A 19,334-nucleotide genomic window follows, 5' to 3' on the forward strand; every position below is an offset into this window, starting at 1 on the left:
TTTGTGTATGCTGCTAATGGATAAAAGGCTTTTTCTTTTTCTTCCACGTCGGGGTATTGACGAGTTGAAACCACGTGTGCCCGGGTTTGGCTAGCGGCGGCCTCTCTTCCGACAATGGAATCAACAATAGACTCCGAGCCGACGCTTGCTTGTTGCTGCTACGAATGACACTGATGCACGCGTTATCCATCTGTAGTGTACCTACACTCTTACTATTGAGGACCTAGGTGGTGGTGGTTGCGCAAGTAATCTCGCGGGACTTCCTCCGTCCTGCCCCAGTGCATACAGACATGTTACATGCGAATCAATCCTGTTCAACTCAATTGCTATCTATTGAGAACATTGTCGCCAACGCGGAGCCTATCCGGGTTGTTGTGTGAGTTTGTGTGGTTGCGTTGCATTTTGCGGCTGCAGAAAGTCTAGGCTCACCTGCCGAAGCACCCAGACTCTTGAGGCTCATTGGAACCTCACGGCGTCATCATGCATCAGCTAGACATGAAGCTGTGTGTGAGTGTGGCAGACATAAAGTAGTATGCGCCGTTCAAGGGGGGGTTCGTAATGCTATGTACAACTTGATTGCTCTCTGTACTTCCCGCCTTGGGTGTCACAAGTCTGTCTAGCGGGCTAGATAGAGTATGCAGTTCATTGTTTTGTTCTTCCTTGGATTTGGATCTGCTTCCATTCCTGATCTCGCCTGCTACGCTGAGTTACTTGGTGGATAATGCAAGCCGCTATTGTGTGTTCTATGTTACATAACTAGGTTTAATAGTGGTACAACTGCGGGAGGAGGGGAGGCAGGAGGGGGGAAGAAATATTGCCGTTTAATTTATTACATTGATCAATTATTATTAACATTTTAATATTTTCGGCCCTCTACTTCTTACTCGAGTTTTATTTCTTCAATGGCTCCATTTTCTGTCTCCGTTAGCTCTTACGCTTATGGAATAGGTGGACTTGTTACCCGCGCCCCAGTAGATCGTGCACGATGAGTACTAGGAACTTCTTCGCCCAGACGGATGCATGCAATCGCTTGTGATCGGCCAGGCGGCTCAAGCAGATTGTGGCGGGCGGGTGATTGAGCGAGTGCGTGAGATGCCTACGGAAATGGGGAAAAGGGCCATCGGATACAGAGAATCACTTTCCTGGCAACGCTTTCGCTCGCAAACAAGCCATGGTTTGAAGTATCGCTGGCTTCGTAAGCTCACCCTCGTACCGCTTTCTTGAGGCCCCCGGTGGCGTTTCTTCTTGCTCGCAGTCCATGGGGAATCGGCACGAGGACGAGAGGGTTCCCATTCTCCTCATATGCTTGCTCTCCATGGCTGAAGAACTACTGTGACTCGGCGCGTGAGTTGACTGCGAAGGGGCCCTCTTTTCTCCACGCCCGCAGCAGCACCCGCAGGAAGAAAGAGAGTTTCTGGGGTAGGAAAGTATGAGAAGCAACGCCATGCCGCAAGCAACGAACGGTAGGGGCAAAACGCCAGGCCACGGGCAGGGTGTTAGCGTTTTTGTCACAAGCAGCTCATCACGCACACGAGGGTGGATATCGTCGGGGATGGAGGAGAGACAGCAACGTCAAGGGGATATTATTCTCTTCAAGACTCGTGAGCTCCCCGTGTTACCCCTAATTAGGGTGTATTTTCGACGACGGCTGTGACTCGGGCAAGTGAACAAAGCAATGAATGTAAGATCATTCCCATTTCGGCATTGAGTCACGGCCGTAGATATCCGAACGGTCGGCGTCCCTCTGTCAGGGGAGGGCGGATATATCGGTACGCTAGCCGACGGAAGGCGTCGTGGTAGTCGACATTGTTCGTGGTGGTATGGCTTGAAGTTTGTCATGGGAGCAGCATGTGAGCGTCAGCAATCGAGTACCTGCCTGGTATGCGACCAACAGGTACAGCTCGGCGAGCTGAGCAAGTCCTGCGCTCCGCCGTGGCATGGTCATACACTTCGAATCTGCTCCCGTAGCTGAGGAGCGAATGCTGGCAAAGTTGAACCTGCAGGACCGCCCGTGGTGACAAAAACCCCTCCGGAGGAATGAGACAATGTCGGTGCTTTAGTGTGGCATATTACGCATCAATTCCTGATGTACAATCGACGCACAGGGCGCGAGGCCGTCATCCCCCCTCGCTTTTCCCCCATGCAAGGCACACAGAAAGCCACTGGAACCGTCAGCTGACGGGTGATCGAGTAAGGTTGCATAGCGCGATCAGGTGAATCCGGGGAAACAAACCGGCAGAAACATGAATGGAGAAGAGGAGGAAGAAGCAATGATAAGCTTACCAGGACATTAGTATCTAGCAGCGCCAGAAAAGAAACGGCCGCGAACTCTATAATACTGGGAGGAAATCAAGGAGATGGGGAAACATTAAATAAAACAATAACAGATTAATTTAAGTCAATTTTATCTCCTGGGCAAGTTTGAAACCCCTTCCACTTCAAGGCCCATGTGTCATAAGCAAGGACACATAACCCCAATCGCCAATGCATATGGGAATGCGTCGGGATCGATCCCCGGGCCGAAGGAAAAGCAAGTTGGAAAACATCAATGACCCTGTCTGTTCGATGGGCATTGCTATTTTACCACTGGGCAAGGTGGGAAAAGGGGGCTGCTCTCCTGACATTGCCAATCCATGCTTGAGTGTACAATATCAAGGCTTTCCCGCAGGAAGAATAGAGAAATGGAAGCATCTACATAGGCACCCTTATTCTTCGTGGTGATAGACATTTGCGGGATGGTGGAAACACACAAGCTCCTCGCAGCACGGCCGGCAGAGAAAGGGTTCCCGCTTCTTCGTCTTGGCTTGTTCTTTTTTCCTGAGCCACTTCAGTCATCATGTCTTCTTCTTTTCTTCTTCTTTCAACTCTAGCTCTGAGCCGCCAGCCTCGTGGGACGCCACGAGCCAGGCCGATGATGGTGGTGGTGATGATTCATGTGGTCCCCGACCGGAACCATACCCGGGAGCAAGGAGCGAGAACCACGAGTAGGAGATTGGGGATTGCGACGTGGCAGGTATGCACGTATGTGCGTCGCAAACGCGCAAAACTTGGGGGCGGCGGCGCAAACTCCTACCTTGGCTGCTTGCTTTTTTTTCGTCGATCTCCCAGATCTACAGGGACGTGGCGTTTCTTCCCTGGAGTTCCGGGGGTTGGGGGGAGACGAGCGCTTGAGGCAGGGCAACGGCGATCCGGCCAGTGTCCCGCGGTGAGCCGGATCTCGGTCGCGGCGCGTACCACTGCCGCAAAACAAGAGGTCGCGCCAGAAGGTCTCAGACTGAAATGTCCATGCATGAGTTTGCGGTTTGCGGCTCATACTGGTAGACGGCCAATAGGGGGCGACGGGCAGTAGGCAGTGGGTGCGGCCTGCCCTTCACTCATGAGGGCATGCACTATTGGTTGGCATGGACTCAGATGCGGTCTCAAAGCCAATCGTCAATGATTGTTGGGAACGCTGGCTCTATACATGAGTCTCTGTGTCTTGCCAAAAAGCTGTAGGCACCGAAACAAGGGGTCTGGGAATCAATAAATGGAACCCCCGAATCGATAGATATTTGTGCTGATCCGGCTAGATTTCCCGGTATCCATTCGTGGGCATTCCGAGCGTTGAGCATCCGAGACAAGTCTGGGCTTGCATGCTAGACCCTTGCGGTGGCGGCAACATATCGGTAGACTTGCTTTTTCTCCCCCCTGCCTGCCAACGATGATAACCCCCACATGAGGGTTTATATGAGGAATGATAAGAAGTTGATGGGATTGGGTGGTCTATAAGGCCGCAGGCAATGGATGGATTTATCTGACTACACGGTGACTTTCTCTTTTGCTTCAACGGTACGTACTATGGGAGTGGTCAAATCCGACTTTATTTGAGCTCCCCAAGCAGAATGTACAAATGTTGGGACATCTTGTCTCGGCTGTTATGGGTCATCCATATCAATGATATGGCTGAGCGCCCATGCGTGACAGCACTTACTGTCTTGATCTACGCGACGTAGCAGCGGACTGAACGGTATTGGTATAGACTAGACAGAGACGTAGGTTGGGCTATTCACCAGTGGAAACAGTAATAGGCCGAATAAAGGGCTTGGCTGATAAACGTGGTCTGGCAAAGGAGTCCGTTGGAGAAAATTTGTGCAATTTGGCATCTGATTTATATAATGAGGACGAGAGACTAAAACATATGAAGTACACCACTTTGACCAAGCTTTCCAGTAGACATTAGCCAACCGTGTATGGCAAACACTGGCCTAGAACGCTTCATTACGAGTATGCCAATGGGCATCTGTGTCGTTCTGTGCGTGGGTAATTCCATGTCCGGCTGTAAAAGAATATATCATAGGTACATCATTACAATGCTCAGTAGTAGAGGATACCACTTCACTCCCTGGTATAAAATGCGATGATGGTCGTCAGGTAATACCACTCTCTCACGGATCATAATTATAGTAACAGAATGGATCAAGCATCGTTCATATTGCGTCCAATTCCCATCAGGCTGCGCCGTAGATGAAGATTAGGATGTAGGTGGATTGGTATCAGACAGGATTCCAGTATTGATAATACACAAGGGCCTTAAAATGCAAGAAAGAATTTTTGAGCCCTAGGGACCTGAGTAGTGCTAGGATAGGGGTAAATGGCCTGTTCTACAAGCTGCCACTTGCGTAGGGGCCATTTGATGAATATATGCCGGATAGAAAAGCGATGGTCTGCATTATATCACGGCTCTTTGTATAGACTATATTTCGCAACGCATCACATAATCAAAGTAAAGCGCACAAATCTAGATATGGATATCCTTGATATGGGAGCAGCCAACGACAGTGCCCTCAGTACACGACAAGAGGTGACCTACTTACCAAGCAGTACACACACCGCGTATCCCGACACCTAATAGGTGACATGAACTGAGGTTCTACCATGGTCATTAAAGGGACTTCAGAGGAGAACTACGCCTCAAGAAAGGACTGTTTTCCACCTTCACTCAGGGGCATGAGATAGCAGGTCAACAATACGCCGGAAAGGACCATCGCCCTCCTGGCCAACCACTAAGAACATGACCCTACGGGCGATGGAAGGCATACTATGCAGCAAATTTAGATGAACACAAAGCGCGTAAGCACTGGGGCAGGCACGCTTTAACTTGGCCATGGGAAGACAACCCAAGTGAAGGGCCGAGTATGAGGTGGATGAATGATCTCCAAACGAAAGGAACGATGACAGACTCGCGCCATTGTCTTCGATATCGTGATGGATTCGAGATTCCTCGGTCGAGGTCGTATCAACATTAACGTAAGCCATCTACTGACGTATCAAGTGGTTGACTCAATGAATCGCAGCCCAATATTGGAAAGCCTTTGGTTCGCGGACACAATATTGATATCCACTGGGCTCTAAACAGATCTACCCCTGAGAGATCCTTCCAGTCTTGCGAAAGGCGACGGTTCGTTGATCTGCACCTCATATAACCGGTTGAATTACCAGCAGAGGACCACCCGTTAAAATTCCAGAGCCTGGCAGACCTGATCCCTTACCAGACAGCAGACAGACTTCTTGGGTACGGAGACATGTAGTTAGTCTTGACTCGACAAGATTGACCTCAGATACGCAGTTAAAGCTTAGTCTGCCTACTCCAGGTTAACCCCCTAATGCAATCTCAGGCAGATTAGAAGGTCCAGAGCTCTTCTTGCCGTATTTTGGGGGACTAGTAGCCTTGACGCTGTATACCATGAGCTGCATACCATGAGCTGCAAGATTGGTAGATAGGTTGAATACCCGGCAATTTGAGTAAGGGGAAACTGCAAAGTCAAAGGCCGCACATCCTACCAAACGAGAGCTACGTTATATAGACAGAGAGATTGGACAGTTTGATCTAGTCGACATATGTCCCACCCACCCTGGCCTGGAAGTGGCTCATACACAGGCAATCATAGGGGTATCAAAGTTGATTCCAGCCCTAGACCCCGCGATTACATGCGACAGCAGGTCTGGGAGAGGGCCAAATGTGCTGGTGAATTGCAATTTTAGTCGCAGTCGAGGGTACAGCAGACGCATACCGGGGTTGCAAGCGCTGCTTTAGAATACCTCATTCCTTGAAACGATTGATGTTGGTAGTTATCAATCTTCTCATAACATCGATCTGGCGTGCTTGCGCCTTGTTCTTCAAGTCGGTAACGCCTCGTTTATCGGTGCGCCGAGTGCCGTTCGAGTAAAGAACGGTGTAGTCGGGCAACTGCTCTCCTGGTTGGATCACGCTTCTTGCCGTGATGGTACAATGCTGGCAGAACTATTAGTCGCTTCACAAGCAGAGCCGCACCGTATGTCTGACATCACACACCTTTCCAAGTTTTGCACCCCTTCCTATTCTAACGCCAACTCCTATCTGGCATCCCTCGCCAATAGTAGTGCATCCCGACTCGATTATCGCAGCGACCTCGACCGTGACGTAATCCTCGAGAGTCACGCCAAATTCGCCTTTCGTAGGATCAGAAGAAGGCGCGCCGATAACGACACGTTCGTGGATGATACAGCGACGGCCGATGGTTACCCTGCCATGCGAGGAGTCGAGCTTGTTTCGGGGGTGGATGACGGTCTCGCTGCTGATATTGATGGTGTGGTTTCCGGTCAGGACAGCATTGTCGTGGATGACTACGGAGGACGAAATATTGACGGGTGCTTTGGGGAGCTGCCCTGCCCTGGGCATCATAGAATGCCGTTTAGTCGAAGACGACATGGTGGAGGCTGTCTATCGCGCCGATGGGAAGCTGTCAAGGTAGTATGTATCGTAATACAACAACACCTGGTAGAATAGCTCTCGGAAGCCTTGCGATTGCGATCGCTTGCACACACAAAGACGGAGACGGAGCTGCCAAGAGCTCAATCAAGCATGTCGGCCAGGGATCAATCTGATCCAATGGAATTGATGATTCCTGGGCTGGTCAGGTTAACCTGGGAACGTGCATAAAGAATGCACAAGGATGCACAAGGGCGGTTCATGACTGGGAGAAGAAAATGCATGAGGTCAGTCTTCTGTGGTCCAAGCTCCGACGGTCCACTAATAGCTTGCTGAGCCAATCACGGCTAAAGCATTTCCGACAGTGTCCCAGAGGCGATTTCAACGACCATCTCTCAATGAGGATTTGAAAGAGCCTCGCTCAATTGCCATTGAACTCTCCACTCTCCCGGCTCAATCGAGCGACAACAACTCCTCACGATGCTGTCCAGGACTACGGCGCCCTCGGCGGCCTCCGCAAAGGCTTTGTCGCGCGTCGCTCTCCCAACCTGCAGCCGAATGGCCCGTCCCGCCGCCTCGACAACGCCCTCCCAGACCCGAAAATTCGCGACCGTCCAGGATGGCGCCCCGAAGCGAACCTATGGCGGGCTCAAGGACCAGGATCGTATCTTCCAAAACCTCTATGGCCGGTACCCTCCGGATCTGAAGTCGGCCAAGAAGATGGGTGACTGGCACAAGACCAAAGAGATCATCCTGAAGGGACACGATTGGATCATCAGTGAGGTCAAGGCCTCGGGTCTACGTGGCCGAGGAGGAGCTGGCTTTCCTTCCGGCTTGAAATGGGTACGTTGAACCGGTGAAAGCTGGCTGGAATCATGTCTAATTCTCTTGGCGACCACAGTCTTTCATGAACTTCAAGGATTGGGATAAGGATACGAAGCCGCGATACCTGGTCGTCAACGCCGACGAAGGCGAGCCCGGCACTTGCAAGGATCGTGAAATCATGCGAAAAGACCCCCACAAGCTCCTCGAGGGCTGCCTTGTTGCTGGCCGCGCCATGAACGCCACCGCTGCCTACATCTACATTCGAGGCGAGTTCGTCCAGGAAGCTGCCGTTCTCCAGCACGCCATCAACGAAGCCTACGCCGATGGTTTGATCGGAAAGAATGCTTGCGGTTCCGGATACGATTTCGACATCTACCTCCACCGTGGTGCCGGTGCCTACGTCTGTGGTGAGGAGACCTCGCTGATTGAATCTTTGGAGGGCAAGCCCGGCAAGCCCCGTCTCAAGCCTCCGTTCCCGGCTGCCGTTGGTGTCTTTGGCTGCCCGTCTACTGTGGCCAACGTCGAGACTATCGCGGTTGCCCCTACTATCTGCCGACGAGGTGGCAGCTGGTTCGCCGGCTTCGGCCGTGAGCGTAACCAGGGCACCAAGTTGTTCTGTATCTCTGGTCACGTAAACAACCCCGTTACCGTCGAGGAGGAGATGAGCATTCCTCTCCGTGAGCTTATTGACAAGCACTGTGGCGGTGTCCGCGGTGGTTGGGATAACCTGCTTGCCGTCATCCCTGGTGGCTCTTCGACGCCCATTCTCCCCAAGAACATCTGCGACGAACAGCTGATGGACTTCGATGCCCTCAAGGACAGCCAGTCTGGTCTTGGTACTGCGGCTGTCATTGTCATGGACAAGAGCACTGACGTTGTCCGCGCCATTTCCCGGTTAAGTCACTTCTACCGCCACGAGTCTTGCGGTCAATGTACGCCGTGCCGTGAGGGAAGCAAGTGGACCGAGCAGATCATGCAGCGGTTCGAGAAGGGCCAGGGTCGCGAGCGTGAAATTGACATGCTTCAAGAGCTGACCAAACAAGTTGAGGGCCACACAATCTGCGGTAAGTCAACCCCTTTCCTCGAGTCCGAATAGTCACTAACTATCCCACAGCTCTTGGCGAGGCTTTCGCTTGGCCTATTCAAGGCCTCATCCGTCATTTCCGGCCTGAGCTGGAGGCGCGGATGCAGAAGTTCGCGGCGGAGAATGGCGGATCTGCCTTGGCTGGCGGCTGGAAGGCCGATACCCGAGCTCAGGGCAAGCTCGTTGCCCCCGGCCAGTAAGCGATAGATGCATGAGGCAATGCGGGATTGCCGAGAAGAATGTACACTTTACTCAACTACCTTGTTACTTTGTACATAATGAACCGTTTTCCTCCACAAGTCGCATGAATTATGGATAGGGGTCAGGTCTCCAGGTGCTTACACCATGGCACGATTCCCATATAAGATTATTATTTGTAAGATCTGGGCTACATATGCCACATCGTGTGTGACGCAGCGGTCGCGGAGTAGACCGCAGTATCGGTCATGTGACCGTACCGTCACTATCTTCTTGCCGTGCGGGCCATGGTTTAAATGACCTGTTTCCTACCTTCTTTACGTAGGCGGCATTGACGAGTGTACATGCGTAGTTTCACTAGCGTGAGATTTGGCGGAAGAGACCCTGAGATCGAGGGTTGTATTTACTACTCGTCATCGACTTAGACTTCCGATCTACTCCACTTATAGACAATAATAACACTATGACACGTAAAGACTCCTTGGGACGAAAGGGGTTCAGCTCTAGATGAATGGATGACTTCATACATATTTCATTACTCTCGAACAGTTTACCATATCAATATAAGGTAGAGTGGCTTCTTGGTGCGTTGGCTCGGGGTCTGCTTGAATCATCTACAGCTATCACTCAGCAAAGAAACCTCGCCAACCATAAACAAGTTTCCCTAATAACAATAAACAATCATGTCTTCAGTACTACAAACAGCGACTCGTTCCGCTACTCGTGCTTTCGGCCGAAAACCCCAGGCCATGCAAGTTGGCACGTCTAAGACTTACGCTACACATGCAAAGATACCACCGAGCCAGGGCGGAAACAACCGAACCATGTAAGTGATAACCTTCTGACCGCTCCCCTGCATAACCGCTCCTCAAGCATCGCGTCTTTTTTCCACTCTTTTACACAATTAGACACACAAACAGATATGGTTCTAACCAACTAACCTTTTGTGTTTTCTCCCCTTCATACAGTGCCATAGCCGTTGCCGGTCTCACGCTGCCGGCGCTGTACCTCTTCAGTTCACGATCAGCCTCCGGCACGCACCCCACGGCGGAGGCGGCCCAGCGCGACGCCGAAGCCGCACAGAGACGGGCGGCATCCGACCCTGCGGCCAAGGCGCGCGCCAGGAAGGAGGAGCTCGCGGCCTCGGGCGGGCAGCCCAAGCATATACACCCGGAGCACTTAGACCCGGAGACGTACAAGCCGGCGTTCGGTCGGCAGCACCAACGCAAGAGGGTAGACGGCCCGCCGGACGGGCGCAATCACCAGGCGCTTAACGATAGGAACGCAAATATCTGAGGGGTCAGAGTACGCTTGAAATGAGGGTGATATACTTAATGAAGGTGGCCGAGATTGGTTGATCAGTGTTCTACTGAAGGGTGACCTCATGTTTGGTGCTATAACAATATATTGATTTTATGATTGAAAAAGAGACAATAATTTGGCTTTCTACAGCTATGATGACGTTGTGCTACTGACCTCAATACGCTGCCGACACTAACCTTTGTAGAATCACGGGTTCCTCAGCCTGGTTTATATTTCATTGGCACTGATGCCGAAATAATGAAACACTTGCTCGACGCAATGAATATATTAATTGGTTCACCTGTAAACACTGCTTTTTTTTTTTTTTTTTTTTATATAGAAACACGCCAAGCTATGTGACCGCGACTTTTTATTGGCATAGCCTTGGTTTTTGCTTCTCTAAGTGGTGAGGAGTTGAGTTGGCAGACGTTTGAAATATATATGCTCCACCCCATTTATTAGTCTATATATGTAGCCCTAGGGGCAGTTTTGTTATCTGAATCTGATAAGTAAACTTGTCGGACCAGCCTCGAAAGAGGCCCATTAGTATAGTGGCAGTATACGTGCTTTGGGTTCATTCTCAATCTGCACGTGACCCGGATTCGAATTCCGGATGGGCCCCAACTTTTTGCAATTTTTTGGCCTTTCACCCTATTGGATTTTGCTTGAATAATGGTCGTCATGATTGTTTTTGTAAGTACAATTAATTACTCCATACCATGTTTTCGGGCCCAAACTCGAGGTCGAGTTCGAGGCCAAGTTCGCCAAATTGCTGGGCAGCAGACGCAATGGAACCTTCTCTATGACACATCTTGCATGTGGCAGTGCAATTGATGTCACTCAGTCACCCACACGGCTCTCAGGCACGAGTGTCGCAACCGAACTCCATACTTCTTCGGGATACTGGAACTCTGGTGAACCGAAGTCTCGGGCCCTTGGATCGCGACCCGCCGGGCCGCGTACCTTCGATATGGGGATGCAATCAACATCCAACTTACGAGAGGTGATGGGGGCAGCCAATAGGGACAGCTCGGTGCGGCGTGTTTGCTATCTCGCTTACAATCAGCTTGGACAGCGGGGTTGGCGGTAGGTTGGTAGCAGGTAGTAGGCATTATATATCTAGTATAGATGTGCCTCGAGTTCTTATTCAAATATATATCCCACTCGCCAACACTGCGTGACACTCTACTACGTTGCATTTCGTTAGACACCTGTGCCTTGTCTCTGTCTCTCCCTCTTTCTCTCTTTATCACTCATTCTGCAACACAATCAAACAGACTCGGTCAACATGGCACACCAGCGCTTCACCCTGACGCGCGGGACCCCGGACGAGATGGACGAGATGGCGCGGCTGCAGTGGGAGTGCTTCCCGCCCTTCGCCCGGCAAAAGTTCATGGGCTGCCAGACCGAGGCGGACCTGCCGCGGCTGGCGGAGCGGGCGCGTGACGACATGCGCGCCAACGTGCACGACATCTGGATCATGGTCCGCGACACGCAGGCCGGCGGCCGGCTCGCCGCGGCCAGCAACTGGCGCATCTACCTGAACGAGGCGGCGGCGCGGACGTGCGACGACAAGCTGCCGCCGGGGCTCGCCGAGGGCGGGGACGCCGAGGCGCGCGAGAAGGCCGTCAAGATGATGGACGAGATGAACGCGGGCCGCAAGAAGGCCAACCCCCACGGCTTCTTGCGTACGTTTGCCTTTCCTTCCTTCCCGTGCCCCTGAAGCCCGTTTTTGCTTTGACCTCGTGCTGAATAACAACGATTTAGATCTGCATATCTGCTTTACAAGCCCCGACTACAGGAGGAAGGGCGCCGGCAGCTTGATGATGAAGTGGGGCTGTGACTTGGCCGATCAACTCGGCCTGCCCGGTTGGATCGAGGCGTCCCCTGAGGGCAATTATCTGTACAAAGTGTTTGGATTCTACGACGTCGGGAAGATGGGAGGGGAGGGGGAAATGTCGGGGACTTTCATGAGACGTGATGCTCCTAGTAGTCTTGGAGGCGGTCAACAGTAGAGGTGTGTTGGCCTTGGGGTATCGGGGCACAGTCAGCGTACTGTCGGACAACACCAAGTCTGAGTATAGATAGTAGATTTTGCATCTTGCACCAGCAGCTAATTTAATCGAATAAATCTATACCAACATCCTTTTCCAGCCATAACGCCAAGAACAAAAGAAAAGGTCGTTACATTTCCCGATCGATCGTCAATCATTGCCAACAGCATCTCGTATCGTGGATTAGGCTTCCACAATGAAACCATCTATTCAACATGGTACGTAGTGGTGACCATGATGCCGCCGGTGCCAACAGACTGCCGGCCACCCTGTGGCTGCTGGTGGTGGGCCTTGTCCGCATCCCCCATGCCCCTCTCGACGTCGTTGTTGATGATCTCGGTGACCTCGAAGCCGGGTGGCACGATCATCTCCTCGCTCGAGTTCCGTGAGTGTACCAGGTCACCGCTCTTCCCCTTGCCACTCTTTCTGCCCAAGCTCGACCAGTGGCTGCTACTGCCGCCACCGCCAAAAGCGGTCATGGGGTGCGTCAGGTTCGCAGCGGCCGACGCGGCATAGGGTCCATCGTGGCCGGTGGCCGTGCCGCCGCGCCGAGAAAAGGAGAAATAGGCGCGGGCCGCCGACCTATTGTTGCTATGGTCACTGTCGAGGCCGTCCTTGCTCCTCATCAGACTCGTTTTCATCCACTTGGAGTGCGAGAAGAGCGGCTTGATGGCGGCAGCATTGACTGCGATGATGCCGATGAACTAAGGAGAGGAAACAAAAGAGTTAGCATCCGGTTTACATATGTACCAATACACATCGCGGTATCTTCACTTACAGTTTCTCGGATAGCCCATATAGTGCTAACGTTGATGCCCTGGATGTCGTGCAGTGACATGACACAGCGTAGAATAGTGGCGATCATGATGAAGATGCCCGAGCAGAGGAGAAGCCCGACGGCGATCTTACGACCGCTTGTGAGCTTGACCTTCCAGAGCAAGGGGATAGGCGTCGCCACGATTAGAGCATCGGTACTGAAAAAGGCGACATTAGCATGAGTGAAAGAGAACCGTACCACAGCGAGCGCCTGTCACATGTAGAGGCGAAAAGGAGCATTGGCATACCTGACGTTGAGAACAACCAGGGACAAGTAATTGGCTACCGCCAGAGTACAGGAGTCCTGCATGGGCCGATGTTAGATTTACCATTCTGGCAAGAAAAACTGCAAGCTGGCACATTGTTCCTGACTTACACCTGGGTTGGGATAGACCTGCCAGTTCTTCCTGACAGGCTGACAGTGACCCAAGATAACGGCCAGCATGACAATATACGCCAGCACACAGAGAACACTGATGACTTTCACGACTCTCTGGAGACGTAGGCCCTCGCTGGTTTCTTTGGTGTCAGCATAGTCCCCTGGAGTTGCGCACGAGGTAGGAGATACTTACGTGACACGGTGAAAGAAGCAGAGCATGGTTCCCTTCAAACACCAGATCAAGGTCACATAGCAACACCACCCTGCCAGTAGGTATTTGGAGCCCAGTTCCAGCTTGCCCGCCTCTTCCGGTGTCAATTTGGCTCCCATCTCGTCCGTAATTCCGATATTTGTCCCATTCTCGCCTATATCCGTGGGAAACGATCTGCTTGTCAGTTATCTGAAGATGTATGGGAGCGAGTGGATCAATAAGAGAGACGGGGATGCGTACCGATTAATTCTAACATGCATAACTCGGCCTGGCAGTGAGTTTATGTATGAGCCATCTGTTTTGGAGTTCTTTCCAACTACCCAGGAGCGTGACTTACAGTCCAAAAGACGAGTGAAAGGACGGCGAAAACGTCATCGCCCTGCCACTTGCTGAACCCGACGGATCTCCAACGGGCAAAATACCGAAGAAACAGTACTACCGCCCCGATGGCGTACTCGGTCCAAGCTTCTTTCTGGAAGGGAGTGCTGTCGCCCATGATGATTCGCAGCAAATTGTCAAGCAGCGGATTGCATAACACAGGGACTCAATGCCGTAGGAGTGGCAGCTTTGCAGAAGAGTATTATATTCATTCCTCATGAGACCCATCTAGCCACTCGGAATACTAACTGGACTGCCAATTTCCTGGAGGCGGGCTCCCCGCATCAGAGCAAACGTTGGACGGTGGCTGTCAAAAGAAACATTGAAGCTTTTTCTCGGACGTGTCTGCCTGTGGTCTGCAAGCTGGTGCTGCCAACGACGTGGGCAGGGTGGTCGGTGGTCTTTCCAGTCATCATCGAGAAGTGTATTCGGCTACTTGTCTTCGATCTCCTGTCCATCGTCTCCAGGGTAATAAGGGGACGGGTCGACCAAGAACGCAGATCGTCACAAGATGGCGGGTCGTAGGTCAGGGGCAGGCAGATGCATTGCAGACATGTCTCAGCGCATAAGCATCTAATTGGCACCTTGCCATGATCATGACCATCCAGAGACGACGGATCCGACTACCAGGACACGGAACATGCCCACCTCATGTCTCGCGATACTGCATCTTCCGTGCTAAGACAGGTGGAGTGGCATCTTGTACACCTCACACTTCGCACTTCACACTTCCTAAAACTCAAAGCTCTGCGCCAGGCTAGCCAGCAGCAGCTAGGGCTGTCGCCTAAGACATACGGTAGTTGCATCCATATTCAGGGCTATGAATTCTCCGGCTTTCTTGGCGGGTCGGTCGTGAGAGGAGTCGATGGCCACGCAGCTGGTCTGTTACTGTGGTGTGACGGCTGCCCGGGGCTTTACGGCCGGTAGCCGAGCAGTCTTTATTGCCGACGTCTCCAACATGGACGCTTTACGGGCATGAATACAGTAAGTAGCTGTCTTGGAAACCCCACCTTTCGGGTGGTGAATCACAGCGGGTTGGTGGTTGGCGCTCCATGCTTTTGGGGGTCTCCAACGTTGGCACCGGTCTTGCACCGGCCTTTGCAGATCGCCCAGCCGCACTTCCCTCTCGGCATCTGAACCGCAAACCAATCGGGCCACCGCGTCACCTGCAGCAAAGCAATGCGTGTCGACATGAAGCAGCTGACTGAGCACCACCCCCTCCTCCCCTCCTCCTCCCCTCCCTCCCTCCCTCCCTCCCTCCTCCCTGCACGCAATGCAATACGGATTCGCCGTATAGCGAAGTCTTGCTTGTGATGCAGCGGGGAAGGTTTGCCCCCGAGGGGATAAAACATACATATCATATCGCCAGCCAGCCTCCTCTTGGTGCAACAGACACGTAGTTTTCCCTCGGATTCCATTTTCATCGTTGTTGTGTTGGGACAGTCCGACTTATCGCCAACATGGGTTCAATATATACGCCTACAGAAGAATATGATTTTATCGTGTGCGGGTGAGTAACATTGTGCTACATCGAACTTTATATTGCGCCACATATGCTTATCTTTGCGAACTTCTAGAGGTGGCACGGCCGGGTGTGTCGTAGCCGGCAGGCTCGCGGAGGGCAACCCGAGCCTCAGGGTCCTCGTCATCGAAGCCGGCCAGCACAACGAGCACCTGGAGAACACCCAGATGGCAGGAGGGTGAGTGCGCCTCTTTCGTTCTTTCTTTCTGCCACCTTTTATTCTTCTGCATGCATGTCTAAGAAGCACGCCACATAAATGCTGATGGCGTCAAACTCGTCCTATTGAAGCTGGTCCCAGCTCTTTGATAAAGAAACGGACTGGAACATCGTGGCAGATGAAGGTGCCGGCATTAACGACCGTCGGGTCAAGCTGAGCCGCGGCAAGTACTTGGGGGATGCTCGGGGTGCAATGGCACGCTCTGCATCCGCGGCACGAAGCAGGACTACGACGACTGGGGTCTTGAGGGCTGGAGCGGAGAAGAGTTCTTCGGCTACATGCGCAAGGTAGGCAGGCCTGACTGCTTCTGGAGGGTGGGAATCGGTTCAACCTCCTTGTCGACTAACCCGATGTCCAGGCCGAGACATTTCACACCAAAGAGTGGTTTGACGAGTCCACCAAGTGCCATGGCTACGATGGCCCCCTGCATAATGAGCCGCATGACTGCGCACCCATCTCAGAGCTGATCCTCAAGTCGATGGTGTCAAAAGGCATGCCCTTGGACCACGACATGTTCTCGCATGGGGAGAGACCCCAAGGGTGCGGGCATCCTCCACGCACCGTTCATCAAGGCATTCGTACTACCGGTGCCGACTTTATAACCAAGAACCACCAGAAACACAACGTCACCATCCTGGTTGAGACACACGTCGACAAAGTCATACTCCAGACCAACGCGCAGGGTGAGTTGCAGGCAACGGGCGTACAGGTCATCAAGCCGGACGGCACCACCGCGCGACTGGTTGCCACAAAGGAGGTTATCGTGAGCGGCGGCGCCTACTGCAGCCCCAACATCCTCAACCGCTCGGGGATCGGCGCCCGGAGCGACCTCGAACCCCTGGGGATCTCGACCCTCGTGGACCTGCCGGGCGTCGGCCGCAACCTCATGGACCACCTCATCGTCTTCATGTTCTACGAGACGGCACAGGCGGGGCTGACCAACGACCACCTGGTCTACCACGGCGATGCGCTCCAGCACACGTACCAGCAGTGGAAGGACGAGAAGACGGGGTTCCTGTCGACGTTCCCCTTCGGCGCCTTCGCCTACGCGCGCCTCGACGAGCGCATGGCCGACTCGGAGCTCTGGAAGGCGGCGCCGCGCCGCCCGGGGCGGGACCCCATGGGTCTCACGCCGCGCCAGCCCAACGTCGAGTTCTTCAACACCGAGTGCTACGGCGGGCCCAAGCAGTACGAACACTTCCCCGTCGACGGCGAGCACGCCTTCAGCATGATCGCGGAGCTCTTTGGCGCCCAGTCTCGCGGCACCGTCCAGCTTAACAGTGCTGACCCCCTGGACCGGCCCAAGGTCGACTGCGGCTACCTGACCCACCCCCTGGACCTCGAGGTCCTGGCCGAGGCGTGCCGCCTGGGTAACGAGATCGTCATGGAGGGCAAGGGCACCCGCGACATTGTCAAGGGGTCGTGGCCGCCGGAGCTGAACCACCACGAGTATAAGACCAGAGAGGACTGGATCCCCTATGTCAAGGAGCATGCAACGACGTGTAAGTATTCCTGCCTTGCCCCCTTTTCAATTGTGCTACAAATATGCATACCCAATCGGGTAATCAATTGACATTTGTGGTTTGTCTACAGGTTATCACGCTTCTGGAACTTGCGCAATGGGCAAGAAGGACAATGCCAATGCCGTGGTTGATGAGGCATTGGTTGTCAAGGGAATCAAGAACCTCCGTGTGGCGGACTGCAGCATCATACCCATCCTTGGGGGCGCACATACTCAGATGCCCGCTTACGGAATTGGGGAGAAATGTGCCGATCTTATCACTAAGAAGTGGAATTTGGCCTAGACAGTTTTTTAGACAAATAACAAAGCCAGTGTCAGTGTGACTGCATCATTCTTTAACCATGACGCCACCTTCGCCGTGCCATTCGGAGCCGAACCGGGCCACTCACGCCATTCGGGCCCGTTTCGGCGACTTCTTCGAATGACTGATACAAGACTCGTCCGTCATACTCATCCACAAATAGGTGCTCTATTGAGCAGATGCATCCTCCCATCTATAGTCATGACATCGGAGGCATTGGATGTCCGCCTGGACATCTTCGGCCAACAGCCGAGACACAACAGGCTATACACCCCCATCTGCTTCGGCTTTCCCTGTGACGAGGACCTCGACGAGGAGTCTGTCACTACATTCTTGCGAGATGGTCTTAGGCGACTGGCACTCGCCTTTCCCTGGATAGCCGCCCAAGTCGTCAGGGATGAAGCCGGCGTCTTCCGAATCCGACGCTGCGATGGAGCATCCGCATTCCTCCAGCTCATGGTGAAGGATCTACGGCAAGACCTACCGGCTGCCATAGCGAAGCACTTGAGTCTAGGCGGTGGTGGTATCCGCGCCTCCCTGCTGGACGAGACAATCCTCGCTCCGTGCGGCACCTTCTGCCATCCAACCACCCCCACCAACGCCACTGGCGGTAGTGGCAAGCCGCCAGCAGCGGCAGTGTTTATACTGCAGGCCAACCTAGTCCCCGGCGGCCTCCTGCTCGTCGCGAACGGCCTGCACAGCTGCATGGACATGGCGGGCCAGGCGCACATGATGCGTCTCCTGGCCAAGGCGTGCCGCGGCGAGCCGTTCAGCGCCGAGGAGCTTGCGACGGGCAACATGTCGCGGCGCGACATCCTGCAGCCCCTCTTGGGACTCTCTGACGAGGAACTGTTGAGAAAGCCTGCGGACGGGATTGTTCCAGTTCGGAAACGGGGAGAGACTAAGGACGACCGGAGTAACACGTCGGCGGCAGCCGCAGTAGGGGCAAGTGTTCATCTTCATGGAGAACAGCAACCCCCGCATCCACCACCAGCACAACCACGCTGGTCCACCTTCGTCTTCCCGGGCCCATCCCTACAAGCCCTCAAAGCCACGGCCTCGGCCACTTTACCGTCCCCAACCGACGAGGAAGGGCAGACCCCCTCCTTCATCTCCACCGACGACGCCTTGACCGCGCTGCTCTGGCGGTCCATCACGCGATCCCGCCTCCCGCGCTTGTCGTCCTCGTCGACGACGCAGATGACCCGCACCGTCGACGCCCGCGGCCACGTACCCGGTCTGCCGCGCGCCTACCCGGGCGACGCCGCGTTCAAAGTCTCCAGCACCTCGGACGCGGCGTCGCTCGTAGCAAAGCCCCTCGACGCCGTCGCCGCCGAGCTGCGCGCCCGTCTACGGCCGGACGAGGTGCGCGACGGCATCCGCGCCCACGTGGCCAAGCTCACCTCCAATGATATTGTGGTTGATGGTGACGGTGGTGCTGGGGGAGAAGCCGGGGTGGGAGTGGCGTCGTCAATTTGCATCCGTCCACGGGCGTGAACCTGAGTTCTTGGGCCAAGGAGTCTTGCTACGACCTGGATTTTGGAGGTAGTGGAGGTGGCGGATCGGGGCTGAGACTGGGCCGGCCAACGCTGGTACAGCGACCGGTGTTCATCGACGGTGCCTTCGAGGGTCTCGTGTACTTGATGCCGAAGCGGCCTGATGGAGAGATCGCCGTGCTAGCTTGCTTGCACGAGGAGGACATGAAAAGAATGCGGGGGGACGACGAGTTGGGGAGGTATGGACGGTATGTTGGATAGAAGATTCTTGTTGTTCCTTGCGATCCAGGAAGAATTTCACC

The 19,334-nt window shown here is 53.7% G+C and overlaps 7 protein-coding genes across 7 annotated transcripts; 5 read left to right on the plus strand and 2 right to left on the minus strand.

Annotated features, from left to right (window-relative positions):
• Window positions 1-6,079: 6,079 nt before the first annotated feature.
• PG998_013424 (uncharacterized protein) lies at window positions 6,080-6,727 on the minus strand (the record flags this gene model as incomplete). The annotated part of the gene is made up of 2 exons (XM_066880240.1): window positions 6,080-6,271; window positions 6,332-6,727. The coding sequence occupies 2 exons, from the start codon at window positions 6,725-6,727 to the stop codon at window positions 6,080-6,082; spliced, it is 588 nt and encodes a 195-aa protein (XP_066724379.1).
• Window positions 6,728-7,207: 480 nt separating this feature from the next.
• On the plus strand, window positions 7,208-8,836 carry PG998_013425 (NADH-ubiquinone oxidoreductase; the record flags this gene model as incomplete). The annotated part of the gene is made up of 3 exons (XM_066880241.1): window positions 7,208-7,570; window positions 7,629-8,616; window positions 8,667-8,836. The coding sequence occupies 3 exons, from the start codon at window positions 7,208-7,210 to the stop codon at window positions 8,834-8,836; spliced, it is 1,521 nt and encodes a 506-aa protein (XP_066724380.1).
• A 681-nt stretch (window positions 8,837-9,517) lies between these two features.
• Window positions 9,518-10,130, plus strand: PG998_013426 (uncharacterized protein; the record flags this gene model as incomplete). Its single annotated transcript, XM_066880242.1, has 2 exons — window positions 9,518-9,660; window positions 9,803-10,130. The coding sequence occupies 2 exons, from the start codon at window positions 9,518-9,520 to the stop codon at window positions 10,128-10,130; spliced, it is 471 nt and encodes a 156-aa protein (XP_066724381.1).
• Window positions 10,131-11,424: 1,294 nt separating this feature from the next.
• On the plus strand, window positions 11,425-12,151 carry PG998_013427 (uncharacterized protein; the record flags this gene model as incomplete). The annotated part of the gene is made up of 2 exons (XM_066880243.1): window positions 11,425-11,824; window positions 11,904-12,151. The coding sequence occupies 2 exons, from the start codon at window positions 11,425-11,427 to the stop codon at window positions 12,149-12,151; spliced, it is 648 nt and encodes a 215-aa protein (XP_066724382.1).
• A 245-nt stretch (window positions 12,152-12,396) lies between these two features.
• On the minus strand, window positions 12,397-14,092 carry PG998_013428 (uncharacterized protein; the record flags this gene model as incomplete). Its single annotated transcript, XM_066880244.1, has 6 exons — window positions 12,397-12,894; window positions 12,969-13,217; window positions 13,383-13,518; window positions 13,579-13,750; window positions 13,837-13,864; window positions 13,934-14,092. 6 exons carry the CDS (start codon window positions 14,090-14,092, stop codon window positions 12,397-12,399), a joined length of 1,242 nt encoding a protein of 413 aa, XP_066724383.1.
• Window positions 14,093-15,434: 1,342 nt separating this feature from the next.
• On the plus strand, window positions 15,435-17,518 carry PG998_013429 (uncharacterized protein; the record flags this gene model as incomplete). Its single annotated transcript, XM_066880245.1, has 6 exons — window positions 15,435-15,484; window positions 15,552-15,674; window positions 15,785-15,860; window positions 15,935-16,000; window positions 16,072-17,215; window positions 17,307-17,518. 6 exons carry the CDS (start codon window positions 15,435-15,437, stop codon window positions 17,516-17,518), a joined length of 1,671 nt encoding a protein of 556 aa, XP_066724384.1.
• A 219-nt stretch (window positions 17,519-17,737) lies between these two features.
• On the plus strand, window positions 17,738-19,033 carry PG998_013430 (uncharacterized protein; the record flags this gene model as incomplete). Its single annotated transcript, XM_066880246.1, has 1 exon — window positions 17,738-19,033. The coding sequence occupies one exon, from the start codon at window positions 17,738-17,740 to the stop codon at window positions 19,031-19,033; it is 1,296 nt and encodes a 431-aa protein (XP_066724385.1).
• Window positions 19,034-19,334: the final 301 nt, after the last annotated feature.

Source organism: Apiospora kogelbergensis (assembly GCF_038363985.1).
Source record: "Apiospora kogelbergensis strain CBS 113332 chromosome Unknown utg000009l_segment0_segment0, whole genome shotgun sequence".
In the NCBI taxonomy this organism is placed as follows: domain Eukaryota; kingdom Fungi; phylum Ascomycota; class Sordariomycetes; order Amphisphaeriales; family Apiosporaceae; genus Apiospora; species Apiospora kogelbergensis.